At 35.8% G+C, this 19,512-nt stretch overlaps 1 protein-coding gene and 1 pseudogene across 1 annotated transcript; both read left to right on the top strand.

The window, feature by feature from the left end:
- The first annotated feature begins 1,158 nt into the window (after positions 1-1,158).
- Positions 1,159-2,418, top strand: LOC145035177 (serine/threonine-protein phosphatase PP1 pseudogene; annotated as a pseudogene).
- An 11,490-nt stretch (positions 2,419-13,908) lies between these two features.
- Positions 13,909-18,181, top strand: LOC145034400 (E4 SUMO-protein ligase PIAL2-like). The gene is made up of 16 exons (XM_078982804.1): positions 13,909-14,186; positions 14,664-14,736; positions 14,856-14,921; positions 15,005-15,070; positions 15,177-15,329; positions 15,410-15,481; positions 15,561-15,628; positions 15,705-15,753; positions 15,848-15,932; positions 16,021-16,122; positions 16,208-16,259; positions 16,354-16,405; positions 16,503-16,619; positions 16,713-17,279; positions 17,363-17,675; positions 17,758-18,181. Exons 1-16 carry the CDS (start codon positions 14,026-14,028, stop codon positions 18,018-18,020), a joined length of 2,259 nt encoding a protein of 752 aa, XP_078838930.1. The 5' UTR covers positions 13,909-14,025; the 3' UTR covers positions 18,021-18,181.
- The last annotated feature ends 1,331 nt before the right edge of the window (positions 18,182-19,512 follow it).

The raw sequence follows: 19,512 nt of genomic DNA, 5'->3' as shown, positions 1-19,512 counted from the left end.
ATTGTTTTCTTAACGATCAACTCATACACCCGTCAATCCACTACTAAATTACACATTTATCTCAATAAAAACTCGAAACCTCAACCTATTTGTCAAAAGACAACTAAACTACTCCTAAACTCCGGATAACATTTAGAACAATTATCATCGGTGAGAGATTAAGTATTTAATATATTTTCTAACAATTTAGACTGTAGGAACAAACTAACACTACCAAAATAAACATATAAGGTATTTAAAAGTCAAATGTATATTGAATTGTGTGGAAAAAAAATCATATGACATTTTCATTAAGTGTTGCCAACGATCCTGCTCACTTTCTACTCTAGATTGCCATTTAATGCTTTTGTTGTTATAGAGTTTATCTACATTGCCATTGAATGCATCTCTTATCATAACAATAGTTCCCTTTATTCTTAGTATGTAATTTAAAAACATTTACAATCTCTTATTGAATATACCCATAAAAACCTCACTTCAAGATGATTAATTACGTTTTTATGAACGGTTGATTTATAGATCACATGAATTCATATAAAAAATCTAAAAAAGTTTGAGTATCAGCCAAATGATTCAAGAAAATTATTTATTAGAAATGTTATCCAAAGTAAAATTTACTAAAACGCCCTTCTTTGATAGTTGGGTTTTTGAGGACTCTCTATTTTTAGAACGTACGTAAATTCAAAACCAGAAACGTCATCTTCCGGCGATTCACTTCACTCCTCTCCAGTAATGGATATCGTGGCTTTTGATCGGTAGATGCCGTGCCGTGTAAATGTTGTCTTTGCACTTGTGTCCTCCACTTGTCTTACAAACGAAGAGAGAGAAACAAAATTATACCCTCACCGTCGTTCACCGCCTGCTACCGGAAAACAGCTAAAGGCACCGACTGTTCTTAAGTGCTCTTCGGTTCAAGTAATCATTCGGTGGATGAGTACGCAATACATACACGCGTTTAGTAATTAAAGAGTTAGGTTTTGAACTTGAAGTGTGAGTGAGAAGAAAAAAAAAAAAAAAAAGAAGACATAGCTATCGTCATCTTTGTACAGAAGACCGGAAAAACAGCTAACTCAATCGGTGCCCTAGCCCCTAGGTTTATCTATATCTACCCATCCAATGTATCATACTCTAATACTCACTTTCAAAACTTGAACGGAAATGGAGGATGCAGTGATGGAGAAGTTTATCAACAAGCTGTTAGCTGCTAAGGTTGGATCCGTTCCGAAGCTGTTTCCTTTCTCGGAATCGGAGATTCGTAAGCTTTGTTTGGCTTCGAGAGAGGTTTTCCTTAGCCAGCCTAATTTGCTCGAACTTAAAGCCCCGATTAAGATCTGTGGTAACCAAAATGATTTCTTTCCGTATTCAACATTAATTTTTAACTGATTAAATTGTCAAATATACATGAGTAGCTTTTTTGACAAATTACCTTTTTTTTCAGGTGACATCCATGGACAATATCCCGATCTCCTCCAGTTGTTTGACCTTGGAGGGCACCCACCCAACTCAAATTACTTATTTCTTGGTGACTATGTTGATCGTGGTAAGCAGAGCCTTGAAACAATCTGCCTTCTGCTTGCATACAAGATAAAATACAAGGACAACGTCTTTCTTCTCCGGGGAAACCATGAATGTGCTTCCATCAATCGTATATATGGTTTCTATGATGAATGCAAGAGAAGAGTCAACGTCCGTGTTTGGAAGATGTTTTCTGAGTGCTTCAAGTGTCTACCTGTTGCTGCGGTTGTTGAAGAAAAGATACTTTGCATGCATGGAGGATTGTCTCCGGAGCTGAAGAAGTTGGATCAGATTCGGGGCATACCTCGCCCCATTGATGTCCCGGATCAAGGGCTGCTATGCGATTTACTCTGGGCTGATCCTGATAAAGATGTGAAAGGATGGGGGCTGAATGAAAGGGGTGTGTCGTTTACTTTTGGTGCTGAAAAACTTACTGAATTTCTACAAAAGCATGATCTCGACCTTGTCTGCCGTGCTCACCAGGTACATAACAAACAAGTTGTACTGTATTTGACGCCCATTGGGCAATGATCCCAATGGACGGAAAAAATTCACTTTTTTTACCGGTCCTATTCAAGTCAATTGGATATCAAATACAGTACAACTTATCTTATTCTGACACGAAGTATATCAAAAAAGGGAATATTTACTAATTTTGTTAATGATTTTCAGGTTGTTGAAGATGGGTATGAGTTTTTTGCGGACAGGCAGCTAGTAACCTTGTTTTCCGCACCGAATTACTGTAACGAGTTTGATAATGATGGTGCGATGATGAATGTCGATGAAAAGTTAACTTGTTCGTTTCAGATTATTAAGGCTTCTGTGAAGAAAGGGAGGGTTGGTTTTGGAAAATTTAAGTTACCACCAGCAACACCCCCACACAAAGTAAAGAAGGCTTCTTAGTCCTTAGTGATGAAATAGAGCCAGGCGCAATAATAATAATAATAATCTATATAAGTTATGTTTATGTTTAACAACTTCATTCCCAGAATGATGTTGTTTGTAGTGTGAATATGTGTTTGTGTCGCAATAAATTAGAACATTTGCCATATGCAATGTTCATGTTTAATGGTTGAATAATAATAATAATAATATTTTTGTGTGTTTGATAATATTCTTTATTTCTATTTTTTCGTAGTTATGGTTCAATGTACTGTTATTAGTATATTAAAATCACATAAAATGCTCAAATAATGATATTTATTTTCTGAGCATGATCAATTGACCATGTCTAATATGAAACAATGAAATTACTAAAATACCTATAAAAGAGTAATCAGTCTTGGAAACTAGATTTAGTTTCGTATACCGCTTAACCAACTCTTGCCTCATTGTAGTATTCAATTTCGATATGACGATATTTGGTGAGTGTAAAATTATTAAAATGTCCTTGAACTTTTATAGACATTAGTAAATAAAAAGCAAGAATGTACAGGATTATGAGAGTTGCGACATCATGGTACCGAGAAGGATGCTTGATTTATGGATGCTTATGTGTCACGATTCTTGACTTTCACACCAAATGACATACTTGTGAGACATTACTTACCGAAAAACTGTCATTTTGTTTTCAATTATGCTTTCTCTCCGGGCCTTTGCTAAAAACGTTGGAAGGAAATCTGTGCGAAAGCTTTCTGTGGGTAAGGCAAAGGTAGATGTAATATTGCGATATGTGTCTTACCTTGGTAATTCCTTTATTTACCTAGTGGGTCTAACTTTATGTCTAAAGAAGGGGTTGTTTATAATTTGGATAAAGCCGAATTATCAAATTGGACAATCTTGATTGGACTATTTAGTTATATAATTGGATTTTTATTCGTTATAGTAAAATCAAATTATTATTTTAGTTTTTGGATTATAAAATATAAACCAAATAGTCCAAAAAAAGTTAATAAAATTTTCTTTTATATATATATATATATATATATATATATATATATATATATATATATATATAGAGAGAGAGAGAGAGAGAGAGAGAGAGAGAGAGATCCTTTGAAGAACCGAAAGAATCGTGAGAACTTGTGAACTCATAATCAACTAATCATATTTCAATACCAAAAACGTCAATCATCTCCAAATGGTGCGTCTACGTCATATCTAAGCTAAAAAAAATTGCATTTTTTTTGTACGGACTGCTAATGAACACAATCAGCAATTCTACGGACTGCTGATGAACACAATTAGCATTCATATAGATTGTTCATTGCTCATTAGCAGTCCATATAGTTGCTGATTGTGCACGTACGCAGTCCATATGATTGTTGATTGTGTTTATCAACAATCCGTACAATTGCTGATTATGCATACAAGCAAATTTCAAAATTAAAAAAAAAAAAACAACTATCAAATCCTTTTCTTTTAGTCTGGATATGGCTTAGACGCATCATTTGTAGAAGATTGATGTTTTGGTTTTGAAAAATGATGATTTGATTATGAGTTCGCAAATTCACACGCTTTTTTGATTCGCACAATAACTTAGCTATATATATATATATATATATATATATATATATATATATATATATATATATATATATATATATAATCATTTATTAATTTACCAAATTTTATTTTAAATAGATTAGAAAAGTCTCACCAATAAAAAAAACATTAACATGTATTTATTTTTCAAAAGTTTTCTATAAGTAAAATATTAAATTTTAATATAGTTTTTTATACGCTTTTATGAATTTTCATGTAGCATCCAAAAAATTCAACATATTTAAATCTTTCAAAACAACTCATTTACTAATCAAAGTGTTTACAAAACATTATTTAAAATCAGAGTCTCCCAAGATCCAAACAATCGTAAAATCAATCATGTGTATGCTCATACCTTCGCCTAGCCACTGTCTTTTGAAGTACCTAAAACTATAAACTAAAAACTGTAAGCACGAAGCTTAGTGATTTCCCCCAACGTACCATCACATAAACAAATCACATACACGAACACTCATGTCTGGCCCAATCAGCCCCGAGCTGGAGTAACATGCATGTCTACGATGGGCCCAATCATCCTCGGGATGGAATACCCTCGTATCATAAGCATGTTTGGTCTAATCAGCCGCGAGCTGCAATACCGAAACATTTCGGGTCCAAACAACCATTGGGTTGGAATACCCCAGGCCTAATTAACCTTTACATCCAATCATCCTTACGATGGAATACCCCAGGTTGGAATGCCAATGTATAATGGGTCAACTCAGTCATTAGACTGGAATACCCCCAGACCCTCAGTACGAGTCTGGTATGCCATCCCCTCAGGTCGTATCTGGAATGCCCCATAGCCCTAATTATGAGTCTGGCATGCCACCCGGCTCTCAGCTCATATCTGGAATGCTCTTGGATTTGTTGGCTATAACACAAAGTAATATAACCTCAACCCAACACAATATGTCCACATATAACAGATAACAAACATATACAGATAATCATGCATAAATAATCATAGGTAGTCCTATAAATCTACCAGACTAAGCATATCAGCAACTAACATATAATCATGTAGATCTATTCCATACTCAGCATATTAGTGTATATTAGGATATCAATCCAATGGGTTGACCTTGGTACCTTCGACCCGTAAGTACAATAAGGAAAACTCACATCTCGATCTGATCAATAGCTGATGAGGTCCTGGCTTCGAATCTCAGCTCTAACTGACACCTATTCATCCAAATGACCAATTCTCAAACACCATTTGAAATACCCAAAATACTTCTTGGTAAAACTTGCTCAAAGTCAATAAATCAACTAAGTCAACTTGGTTGAGTCAACTAAACCGAGTCGACACAGTGCACGTATGTGGGGCGTACTCTAGATGTATGCGTGGCGTACTCCTTCGTTGACTATATTGGGATGGCTGACTGAGTACGTTAATGTAACATCCATAAAAATCATGCCAAAATTTGAACTTTTCAAAACATTTCAAAACAATTAATTATTACAAAACTTGTTTTCAAAATAGTATAATATCAGAGTATCCCAGAAACAAATCATAAATATGAGGAGTTGTACGCTCACGCCTTTGCCTTCCTGCGATCATCTGATGTACCTGAAACAAAAATTGAATCTGTAAGTCCAAAGCTTAGTGAGTTTCCCCCTAAATACCGATACACAACAACAATATACATAATAAAAACATGTAATGGGTCCGCAACTCTATAGACTGGATTACCCCTTAGGCCCACAGTGTGAGTCTAGCTTGCCTTTCGGGCCTATAACTCACATTTGGCCTGCCTCAGATCCCACATCATAGGTTTGGTTTGCTTTCGAGCCCAAAACTTATGACTGGCTTTCCCCCTACAGTCATAAGATTGAAACATAACCGATCTACCCTCAGTACGAGTCTGGCATACCACTTGGTCCTCAGCTCGTATCTAGCATGCTAATGAGTCCTCTGTATGAGTCTAGTATGCCTTCCCGACCCTCAACTCATATCTGGCATACTCCAGGGCTTGTTGGTCACTGCACGAGGTAGTGTAACCTCAACCCTACCCACACCAACATGTCTACATATACAACTAATTGCGCATACAAATAATCAAACGGTGACACAGGTAGTCCTACAGATCTATCTAATTGGCATGGCAAACTAGCATGTATAACTATCTCATACTCAACACATCATCAAACAACTGGGATATCTAATCCAATGGGTCGAACTTGGTGCCTTAGACCCCTCAGTAGTGAGGATAACTCACCTCTCAACTTTCGAATCGAAGTGATAAATCAAACTCTCAAACCAAGACCATGAACTCCAACACCTATAATTACCATAAGACCCTTTCCATAATTTCCAATTTACTAAAATACCCCAGAAGTCAACTAGTCAACACTTGGTCAAAGTCCAAGTCAATGGTCAAGGTCAACAATCCATGTTGACCCGACTCATCGAGTGTAGTTCATTGACTCGTCCAGTCCTTCCTGAACTCGATAAGTCTTGAAATCCCAAGTTGACTCGTCGAGTTTCCCTAAAACTGTCGAGTTCATGCATGTCCAAATGTTGGGGAAACCCTAGCTGACTCGCCGAGTCACCCTACTGACTCGACGAGTCCATGCAGAAGTCCTTGCATGACAATCTTCATTGGACTCGCCGAGTTGGCCATGCAACTCGTCGAGTCCGTTCATTCCTTTTCCCATCTAGACGATTTTAAGCCACTCTAAAGTTCCATAATGTAGATATGAGCTCCTAAGGCATGCTTCTTACGTAAAGTTGCAAACTTTACGTACATGCAAGGTGATAATGACTTAAATCAAGCTAAAGAAGATATTCTAGGCAAGGGAAATGCTTTAGCATGCTAAACTCTAAAACTTTGTGATTATAAGGACTAAGATGAGCCTAGATCTAAAGTTGCAAATTTCAGATCTTGGTTCATCACTCGAAATGGAACACCAACATGCTATAATGGCCCTAAAACCCAAATATAGAAGGATCTAGCTAGAAGGAGATCAAGGTAACAACTTGATACCTTCAAATGATGCTAAATTTAGGTAGACTTCTGATCCTCACACGTTCCTTGCCTCAAACTTCTTGATCTTCAACCTCCTCTCACCAAGATCCACCTTCCAAGCTTAAAACACACAAATATGGAGAGAAAATGGTGATTTAAGGTTTCTGGACTCACAAGGGACTGTAAGGGAGGCTAAGGGAGGTTAATGACCCTTTAAATAGGGTGTAAAATCCCAGAAATTAGGGTTTCATCCTCCAGCTCCAACTCGTCGAGTCATGTCCCCGACTCAGTGCGTTGGTTATTTAAACACATGGCCCCAAAAAGTTCCTATTCGATGAGTCAGGGCATCAACTCGTCGGGTAGACCTTCATATGTGAAAATAAAGTTGTAAAAAATTAATACATGGGAGTCGGGGCGTTACAATTCTCCCCCACTTGAACTAGACTTTGTCCTCGAAGTCTGCTCCAATGAACATCTCCGGATAGTGCTTCCGCATCTCAGCCTCCATCTCCTACGTCCACTCGGACCCTCTTCGGTGCTCCCATTGTACCTTTACTAAATGTATCTCCTTGTTCCATTGAACCTTCACCTTCCTTTATAGAATGGCCACGGGTCTTTCCACATAATACAGACGCTCGTCAACCTGAATGTCCTCCAATGATACTAAGGCCTCTTCGTCCAATATGCACTTTCGCAATTACAAAACATGAAAAGTGTTGTGGATCTGATTGAGCTCCTCATGAAGATCTTATATGTAAGCTACCTTGCCAATCTTGGCAATGACCCTAAACGACCCAATATATCAGGGACCTAATTTTTCCCTCTTCCCGAAGTGGATCACACCCTTCCAGGGCGAGACCTTCAGGAGTACCATGTCACCGACCTAGAACTCTAACTTTGATTGACATCGGTCGGTGTATCTCTTCTGTCTACTATGTACCATCTCACCCCAATAGATTGGGGTGCAACATCTCTGACCGTACAATAGCTCAAAAGATAGGGTACCGATACTAGAATGATAGTTGTTGTTCTATGGGAACTCTGCAAGGGGTAGGTGGGAATCCTAACTCCCACCGAAATCGATGACACAAGCCCTCAACATGTCCTCGAGGGTTTGTATAGTCCGCTCGCTCTGGCCGTCGGTCTGTGGATGATATGTTGTGCTAAAATGCAGTTGTGTGCCCAGCTCCTCGTGGAACTTATGCCAGAAGCGGGAGGTGAATCTAACATCTCGGTCGGAGACAATAGAGACAAAGAACTCTGTGGCGAGCAACGATCTCACGGACATACACGTCAGCCTGCTTCTCGGCCGATGAACTCTCCTGTATGGCCATGAAATGAGCACTCTTGGACAATCGATCCACAATAACCCTTATAGCATCGTACCCCTTCGCCGTCCTCAACAACTTGGTAATGAAGTCCATCTTGATATGTTCCCACTTCCACATGGCAATCTCTAAAGGATGCAGCTTGCCATGCGGCCTCTGATGCTCGGTCTTGACCATCATACAGGTTAACCACCTCTCAACATGCCAAACGATTTCTCTCTTCATGCACGACTACAAGTAGCTCAAACTCAAATTTTGGTACATCTTGGTGGATCCCGGGTGAATAGATAAATGAGACTTATGAGCCTCCTCCATAACCGTCTGCCTGACTGCACCAGACATCCGAACCCATACCAGACCGCATCGGGTAAAAAATCCCCAACTATCCTGCACAAATCGGGTGTTCTCACCCATAATCCTCTCCATTTCCAGTTCTCTGGTCGCATTCCCTCAACCTAAGCATCTCTAATGTGGAGAATCCATCGATATCCTCATACATATCGCTGGTATGGAACACCCAGCTGACTTGCGGCTCAGAGTGTCCGCCACAACGTTCACTTTACTTGGGTGCTAAAGGATCTCACAGTCATAGTCCTTGACCAAATCTAGCCACTTGTGTTGTCTGATGTTCAGGTTCGGCTGATCCATGATCTGGGGGGGGGGGGGGGTGGTGTCGGGAGGTTTAGATAGTGTTTCTAGAGAGAGAAAGAAGGGGTGAAGGTGTGAGGTTGAGGGTTGCCCCGGAACCTCTATTTATAGTGCTCTTGGAGTGTCACCACGTCGTGGTGTTGCGTAGGCTCCAAGGTTTCACCTGGTGCTTACACGTGGCGTTGCACATAGGGTGGAAATCAGCCGATTTTCAAAAATTCATAACTTTCGTATACGAGCTTCATTTTCGATGTTATTTATATTAAAATGTAGGTAAAAATAAGATCTACAACTTTCATTTTGACTCCATCGGCTAATTCTCGACCGATCTCAAATTTAACAGTAGGAGGCGTTTAGACTGTTAAATGACCGCGAAGAATTCGAAACTCCTTCATACGGACTCCGTTTTCATCTATCTTTTTACCGTTGAGTTCCTATTAATGAGATCTTCAACTCTCATTTAGGTCGAGTAAGCCAAAAACCACTCGAACTAGAATTTGAGTTTCGGGCTGTGCACTGCTAATCCGAATCTTCGAAAAATCATAACTTCCTCATACGAAGTCAGATTTGGGTGTTCTTTTTATGGAAACTCTCAGTTTAACGTATTGTATGACTTTCGTTTAGATCACTAAGGCTAAATCTCGCTCTATCGTAAATTCACTATTTACGTTTCCCGGTATCGTGCCGGTTCCGTCGCGAAACTTCGACGGGTCATAACTTCTTCGTTATAACTCGGATTTCAGCGGTCTTTATATGTAAGGAAACCTTGTAACATATACTACAACTTGGTTAATATTATTTATTCTAAGTAATATTTTGCCGAAAAGTCATTTTCGACACTTATTGCCTCTAATTTGACTAGCCTGGATCTACGGGCGCTACACAACTCTTAATGTTTTGAGTCCTTAATTCATATAGTCTTCAACTCCGACTTTCCAGGAAGCTTTAAGGAACTCTAGAGGTTCATAAAAATGATAACTTTATGGACATGCATGCTCCATGCATGTCCACTACCCAACTTAGGGAAAAAGGAAAGAAAATGACCTAAAACTCATGTAAGGTTCACAATCCACATCCAATCCTTAGATCCATGGGATAAGATGCTCTAGGGATTCTGGATGACCAAAAAGTTTCCAACTTTATTCCATCAATTCACTCCAACCAAAACCATGAAACAAAAAGGACTAAAACAAATTAGATCTAATAGAATAACCCATAAAGGTAGATACTTGACTCCTTACAAATGGTCCAGAAGGTGATATCAAAGATAAGAAGGTGTTACTTGTTTGATCCTTGCACCAAATCTTCTTCCACTTCCTTCAAAGAGCACCAAAACAAGCAATAAGGATTAGGGTTAGGTTTTTCTGAGGTTTGAGAGTGATGGAGGCTGAAAAATGAACCTTAAATTCGAATATAGCGTATTTAAATATGAAGGAAACCCTAAAAGATCATGGCTTGAGCTGCAACCGTTGCCACGTCGTGACCATATACATGGCACGTCGTGACTATCCTCTAAATAGACATTCTTCATTTAGCTGGTCACGTCGTGATACCTGGTTTTCCCAAAGAAACATGCTTTTGACCCCTTAATGTCTTAAACCGATCCATTCTAGAAAACATGTGTTACAACAACAACAAAAGGACATATTGGATCCTACTTGTTTTTATGTTGGCACTTTCTGGGCTTTACCTTAGATACCTATCGAGGAGCTAATGAACAAGACTTAACCTGTTAAGGCTTAAAAATGCTATTATGTTTATGAGCTGACTTTTGATGTTGCTTATTTACCATTTCCATCATTTTTTTTATAATAGCATCCTACTTTCATTTTCGTAACATAATATTGTACTTTGAAAAATCTATTATAATATAGCAATATCAACCAATTACAAAGGAAAATCCATTTTTATAATCAAGTACATTTTTTTCAAGGTACAATGTTGTAATAGAAAGAAATGAAAGTAGAATGATATAATAAACATAATAACCGAAATTACATTGCTATACATCTACTTACTAATTCCAACATCGTACTTCCATTTTTTCCGCTTTAAAACAATGTACTTTGAAAATCTACAAACTAAAGCTCCCACTTCGACTTTATGCACAATTTCAAAATCTACTGCGTACATCTGTTTTTATTTTTAATCATTTTAAACCAGCTTACTTTCAAAAATAAACCAATTACAACATCCTACTTTTATTTTACTTCTGTCCAAAACACTCCATTTGGAAATTTATCGATTAAATTTAGTTGAGAAAGCAGATCATCTGGAAAGATTGCAACTTTGGTTTTTACTTCCAGGAATCTATCAAAATTAACAGAAACACACACCTAAATCTATACACTCTTATGGCAATGTCATTCGTTTACAAAGTAATTTTCACGTAAAAAAAAGAAAAGAAAAAACATCATGGGGCGAAGCCCGTGCTTATCTTCTATTTTAATATAAAAAATACGTAAATAGCTCGATATATTATAAAGTGAAAATAGGCTCACAAGGTGACCCTTCAACTGCACTTGTAATTGCATCTACTGATAGAGTTTAGAGGATTTGACAAATTTGAAAGACGGTAGAAGTTGTAAGTTCTGTTTGTTGTAGCTAGGGTGTGTGTTTGGACCGTTTAAACGGACCAAATTGGTACCAGTTTACAAGAATATGTTTGTTATTGGTTCTTAGCATTGTCCAATTCGATCTGATTTTTTACCGACCTGGTTTAACCGGTTCTGTGTACAAAGTGGTTAGGACCAAAATTTTAAAACTTTTAATATTAAACTATTATTTTTGTATTTTGTCTTCTGTGAAAACTTTAAAACAAACATATCTCATTTGATTGAAGTTAGATTGAATGTGTTTTTTTTTAAATGTAATTTGTATTTTGTACACAATTTTAAACTATAATTTTGTCATTTTTGGTTTCATATTCAATGACTTAAAGTCCTTTAAAATCAGGATATCATAGCTGAATTTTTTTAGCCTTTTATTTATTTATTTGTATTTCATATTTTGTGAAAATTTTAAAACATGTATATATAATTCGTTTGAAATCATGTTGACATTCGGTTTTTCCACTATATAACTTAAAGGTTGTACAAGATTTTAGAATATAGTTTTATCGATTTTTTGTTTCTTGTTCAATGACTTACAATTCATTGAGGTCGGATGCTAAAGCTGAAAATTTACTACTTTTCAGTTTTTTTAATAAAATAAATTTCCAAATCATACATATCTCATTTGTTTGGAGTCGGATTGATTTTTTTTTTTTTTGAATTATTTTTGAATGTGTACTTTAGAGTTTATAGGTGATTTAAATTATAATTTTGTCTTTGTTGGTTCATATTTATTGACGTACAATCCCTCGAAGTTAGGATAAGTAATCACATAATATCTTTTATCTAAAACGAAAAATCAAACAAAATCTTTTATTTTTGTTATAAAATGAATACTCAAACCCAAAAACATATTTGTTTTAAGCCTTGTAATAGATAAACGAACTTCAACATCAAAAAACTAACTTTTGGTAGTGCTTTAATTACTTATACCATATGCAATGAAAGTTGTATTGGTCCAACGGACATAAGAGTCGGAAAACTCGTTCTTGTACTCAGAACCGATAAGTCTCCATAAGTCCGATCGATGATCCTTCTATTTTTGCCAAACCCATTCGATGTGACCGATTCGGTCCAAATACTCACTCTAATGGTTGCTGTAAACCGTATTTTAGGGTTAAAAGTTTTATATTATAGTGGAATTATTTTAAATAAATTAAATTAAATCAAATTATATAAAAATAAAAAATAAATACAATAATAATTTCAAAAGTTTCAAAGCTAATTAATATAAAATTAACTAAATCAAAATTAATTATATCTGTTTGTACGATTAAAGACATTTAAGATTTGAAACTAAAGAATTATATTTAGTAAATCTATTTAATTATAATATAGTTTTATTTATAAGAAATTTATTAAGAATATTAAATTAGAAAATTAAAAGGCAAAAAATTATATACAAATATATATATTTTCTTCTCGTTGACACAAAAGTTCAATCATTCTAAATTACGGGTGATTATTTGGATCGGAATGGACTGAACCGATTTTTAGACCGAATTGGTTTTATAGGAATTGGTGGACCATAAATATGACCTGAGGTTTAGGTTCAGGTCTAGGTTTCTTTCTTGAATATAAAAGTGAATATTTGGATCGAACCAAACCGGATCAACTATTGGACCGAACCTATTTTATAGAAATTGGTGGACCTTGAACATGACATATTAAGATTTATTAGATCCATGTCTAATTTTCAATCCGATGATCCAAATGCTCACCCCTATTTAACACCAAATAATTTAAAATATTCGGTCTTTTCTATTATATTGTACAAAAACTTAGTTATAAGAAATGATTTTTATTAGTTATTTTTACTCATGAATATTTGAAGACTATGTGTGAGATCTGTGTTATACATATTTATTAAAAATAAAAAGTTTAATATGAATATGTAAACATTAAACATTTTATAAAGTAAATGAAAAAAGAAAGTAAATTAATGAGTTTGTAACATTTATGTGAATTTATTTTCAAATTAATAAAATGATAATCTTACATGAATAGAATGAAAACTTTTCATATATAACCGTAAATTCTGAATATTTAATATAACAATGAAAACCTTAAAAAATGACAAGTAAAAAAAAAAAAAAACAAAATGAAAAAACCATGTGACAAAATGAAAAAGAAAAAGATATATGACTAATTTTTTTTAGATTTTTTTAATTTTGTGGCATTTTAATCGTTTATACGAGTTAAGTTATTTTTTTTTTCTTATAACGTAACTTTGTATGAAACTCATGTTAGGTGGTTGTTTAGATATAGTTGCCTTTTTTTATTTGGTTTCCTTTTATGAATTCTCTTTCTTTTTCTCTCTCAAAATCTTTTCAAAATCAATATAAATGAATTATTTTTAATTGCATCCGTAACGGCAAGAGATCGGAACAATACTCCGAATAAAGTTTTAAAATTTACTTTCTATTTTTTCTTGCGTTCTTGATTTCGCCGAGTCGGCCTGCGAGAATGACCGGAACGGTGGACATGTCCACTGCACAGGCACTATCGCCGTCGTACGTCAACTCTTTCCGCATCTCCGCCGTCAGTAGCCGATTACTTGTCCACCTTCGCGGCGATACCCATACCGAAAATACAGAGTTCTTCAACCTCTGCCTCTCTCTTGCCAGGTGTTCCTTTCTTATTTCGATTTTTTTCCCAGTTACTACTGTCTTTTTGTAGTCGATTAGCTTTGAATTATTCTTACGCATGATGTGTGTATTTTGCTTGTCTATAATTATGACGAAAGAGCTCTGATTATAAGTGCTTCAAGCCCTAATTGATAGTTCATCCCGATTTCTTTCTCACATACATACACAATCTGATTTTGAAAAGTTCATGTGATTTGGGAATAAAGAACATACTCAATTGCTCAAGAAAGAGCTACACTTTTTTTATGTAGGATTGTAAGCTATTGAATTCTCAGGTCCCAATGATTAGGCTAAATTTACTGAAAAGGGGAACTGAAAATCTCAAGGAACACATGTGCATGGTATAGCATACACCAAAGGGTGCAAGAAAACCTATAAAACAAGAACCCAAACATGAACTATCAAAACTCATATATGCTCTTAAATACTGACTATGATACATATTGACAATTACAGAGGTATTGACTATGCTGTTGCTAACAATGAAATCCCTGGAAGAGCTCCAGATCTTCCCTATTTGATAAAACAGGTTGCCTTTTTTTTTTTTTTTTCCTTCCACTATTGTTGATAAGTGATAACTTCTCTTTAAGTGTTCATAATTCAATATGCTTCCAGAAACAAATTCTGATGATACTACTATGTGATTAGGTATGTCAGCGGAAGAATGAATCACAATTGCAAGCAGCTATTATGGTGCTAATGATCTCTGTAAAGGTACAATCAAGTGCATAAATTTTCACTTTTTGTTATTTCAGTAATCATGTTTCTTTCTTTCTTTTTTATTTATATATTGATAGAGTGCATGTAGTAGTGGGTGGTTCAATGAGAAAGAAAAGGAAGAACTTCACCTTCTCTCAGAAGAGGTTTGTCAATGGTTTTAGCCTTTTAAGCACCCGTTCTCTTTCATCTTTCCATAACATTCTCTTATAAATGAATTGAATAATAAATAATTCTATCTGTAAATTATAGATGCAAAGCAGTTTCTGTAGTGTGAATGTTAAAGATATGAATTCCAATATGAAGAACAAGGAGAGCAACTTGCATCCCACCATCTCCACCATTATGTCAAGATACTTTCCAGGAATGAAAATGGGAGAAATACTTTGTCTTGTTGAAGCCATGGTAATCATAACGTTCAATTTTTTTTTTTTTTTAATCATGCAAATCTGTTATCTAATTATTGTTCTATCTATAAATCATAGACTGGTTATGATTCATATGTGACCGATCTTCATATTTCAAAAAGTGCAAGAGCTTCTACTAATGACAAGATAGTAAGCATTTATTAATTCTTATCATGTTTATTCAGTTATGTTTTACTTTTTTATTGATTGATATTTAATTATTCTGCAGTATTTATTTGTTGCTCAAATAGATAATATAGAGACATCATCATGCCTCATAAGTCCACAACAAGTGAAGTATGTACTTAATTTCAATACCTCAACCCCCCTTTCCCAATAAATTAGGCTAACACATGTTTTAATTTTCTTGTAGTTTTTTATTGAATGGTGAAGGAGTTGAAAGGAGGACTTGTATCTTTAGGGTTTGTAGTTGTACATTTGTTCCATGACTTTTTATATAATGTGGTTTCAGTGAACACTAAATTATTTATTTATTTTTGAAAAATTTATAATCAGGATCCAGGCCCACAAGCTCCGACACCTGTGACACATATGCTTAAATATGGAAGTAATCTTCTTCAAGTTGTGGGACAATTTAATGGTAAAATAGTAAAATACACAAACATATTTCTTTTTATTCTAATACAATTTATATTGTAAAGTCTAAACTTTTATATAATTCTATTTAGGGAGATATATTATAGTCATTGCCTTCATGAGTGTGGTCTCAAATCCCACCTGTTCTCCCATTCTAGATTATGTTCCAGTAGCTGCTCCTGCACCTGATTCAGGTATACCCATTTTATAAACAGTTAAGATTAAAATATGAAAGGAATTGAAACTTATTTTTTAGGGTTCTTTTTTTCCATTTTTTAGATAACGAGATAATTGAAGGGCCATCAAGAATATCACTAAAGTGCCCAATAAGGTAATACTAAATTACTAATCACAGTTTAAATTTAATATATTCTTAACAAAAAAAAATGGATTTCTATAACTGAATATTTTATTTTATTATACAGCTTTAGCCGTATCAAGATCCCTGTTAAAGGACATACATGTAAACATCTTCAGGTAAGTTCTTTTATATTCATGCTGCATTATATTTAAAAAAAAAAAAAAAAAATCTTTTTTAATTTTGTTTTATAATTTACTCTTTTACCCCTGGCAGTGCTTTGATTTTAATAATTATGTGGGCATAAACACAAGAAGACCACAATGGCGATGTCCTCACTGTAGTCAATCTGTCTCCTTTCATGACATCCGAATTGACCAAAGAATGGTCAAGGCAAGTCAAAGTTTCGTATTCCTCTTATTCTTCTGTTTACCTAATATTTTCCTATTTTGTTTTATTAAAAGAAAATCATTAATGATTATTTAGGTTCTTAAAGAGGTAGGAGAAGATATTTCTCATGTCAAAATCTCTAGTGATGGTTCATGGGAAGCTGTCACTGAAAGTAACGAAAATAGTGACAAACAAAATGACGCGCCACCTGTCCATCAAGACACCAGTATCCAAAATATAGATGACATTATGGACCTTACTGAAGGTGATAATAATGAACTGGATGATAAAAAACCCAGTGTCAATAATGTTAATAAAAATATCGCACCACATATGGAAGATGGGTTTTGGAGAGAGTTTTATTCATCTTCTCTTCCAACTAGGATTGTTAATACACGACCAGATGCTGCTGACATGTTGCCTGGAAGACCCATTTTCAACTCCATGCCTGGTCAAAGTCAAAGTCAAAGTCAAAATGATAATTCGATTAATGGTAATGCACACTCGAGGTATCCAACACACGTGTTGAATGTAACAAGAGCACCAAACACTATTCAATCACTGCCAGCTCAGACAAGTTCAAGATCAGCTGATGTGGACAGACAACAACAAAACTTTTCCCAAATTCTAAGTAACCTTCAATCCGCGCGTATGAGTTCTCAGGTATAAATACAATGTTTTTATTTTCGATTTCTTTTTCTTTTAAAAAATTCAAAAATTCCAACTTTTTTTTTGGTCATCATCAGATCCCACAACAAATGGGAAGGAATATGTCGCCTCTTCCACCGGACCGTTTCTGGTCACAGCCACCGCAGTCCATGAACCAGAGGACTCCGGTTCCGGTTCCGATCCGACCATCGGCTCCATCTCCTCCGGCGGCTCGTCCGCCTGGCGGTGGTGGTGGTGGTGGTGTGGGCCCCAATCCTATGACCAGTCAATCCCATTATTCATTGGCTGATATTCAACGAGCCACCAATGTTTTGAGGACACCGTCTACACCCGTTTCAATTCAGACACCCGCACCATCTATGCCAGTGACATCAACCGGAGACCAAAGAGGTACGTATGAGTTTTGTTTTTTCAATTTTCATTTCACCCCCTTGGAGTTTACACAACGATCCCAAACTCCCCCTTGGTACAGATCCAGGGAGTTCAGTGGATGCTAACTGGAGGCCAACCGGACGGATGAGAGGGAGTTTATCAGGGCGGGCATACTCGGAAGCTTTGAACCAGTACATAATTCATCCGAATCAACCAGTTCAAGCTGCTAGACCACCGGTTTTGAACACTCCTAGACCATTCATACCGCCACATCTGCAAGCTCTCATGGCGAATAATTTGAGATCTCAAAATGGAGAAGGTGGTGGTCCTGATTCAGATGGTGGGGTTTTGCCAGATAAGTAAGTGATTTAGTTGTTTATGTATGATTTCGTAATGTTATTGTTGGTTGTTGTAATTGCTTTTGTTCTTTGATGACCTTGAAACATAAAAAAGTGTGGTGGCATCCAAAGTGTATGTATTTGGGTGATCAGTTTAGAATCTTGAAGTTTAGATGATTAGTTTTACTGTTTGCTTTGGTGACTTAGGTGGCATTGTTTCTGATACCCATGCATTAATTAGGGATTTAGAGGTGTGTTCGTAGGGTTGGATTTTGAAATGATCAAAATGCCCTTGTTTAGTTCTGGCTAGTCTGTGTATCATGAATTCTACTTGACAATCCCAGGGGAAGTCTTGGAAGATCTTCATGATATTACTTTTTAATGCTTAGGTTGCATTTAGTTATGGAAAAATGGTTTTCATTTTCTGTTTTTTGTTTTTCCTTTTCGGTTTTCGTTTCCGTTTTCATTTTTCATTGAAAAATTTAGAAAACGCGTTTAGTTAAAACTTACTTATTTTTTGTTTTCAGTTTTAGAAAATTAGAAAACGTGTTTAGATGTGTATTTTTCTACCACACTAGCATATCAAAACTAGCATATATATATATATATATATATATATATATATATATATATATATATATATATATATATATATATATATATATATATATATATATATACTCGTAAGTACAGTGAGGAAAAACTCACCTTGCAACTGAACAAAACTGATGAGGCCCGACTTCGAATCTCAGCTCTCTACGTAATACGTATATCCACTAAGTGATTAATTACATCAAAATCCCAAAATACCCAAAATGCCCTCAAAGTCAAACTTGATCAAAGTCAAAATCAAAGACAATTGGTCAAACCCACTAAACCAACTGAGTCAACCTAGCCGAGTTAACTCAATAGAGTCAAATCAACAAGGGATGACTCATGCGAGAACACGGGGCGTAACCCAGAGGTACGCTTAGTGTACATGAAGCCTCGCAATGACCAATTTATGGGGTGGCTGACCAAGTACGTGGGGCGTACTCCCACATACGCATGGCATACCCTCGCACTCTTCAATATCCATTTAGTGCTTAATAGATTAAGCACTTAAGCCCACACTTCAGATCTACGGTCTAAATGCACCCTAAAGTCATAAAGTTTCCAACTTTATGACTAGTCCACAAAGTGCTTAACACCAGCTCTTAATCCATTAGGACCTTTTACAAGATGCATGGAGAAATTCTAACGAAAGGGACTTCATTTTTATGACTAAGGACCCTCTTAGGGCCTGACATGACAACTGAAACATCCAGAACATGCCATGCTCAAGATGGGACTTTTGGGACCAAAAAGTAACATAAAACACCAAAAATGAGATCTAACAAATAAACCATTAAGGTATGAACTTTATACCTTGAGATGATGGAGAAAGGAGTAAAACTTCCATATCCAAGCCTTGCTTCAAGCTTCCAAGCTTTATCACCATCTTCTTCTTCTTCTTATGGAGCACTCACAAACTCACA

Source organism: Lactuca saligna, chromosome 3 (genome assembly GCF_052625555.1).
Source record: "Lactuca saligna cultivar CGN05327 chromosome 3, ASM5262555v1, whole genome shotgun sequence".
In the NCBI taxonomy this organism is placed as follows: domain Eukaryota; kingdom Viridiplantae; phylum Streptophyta; class Magnoliopsida; order Asterales; family Asteraceae; genus Lactuca; species Lactuca saligna.
This window is presented reverse-complemented; position numbering and strand designations above follow the sequence as displayed.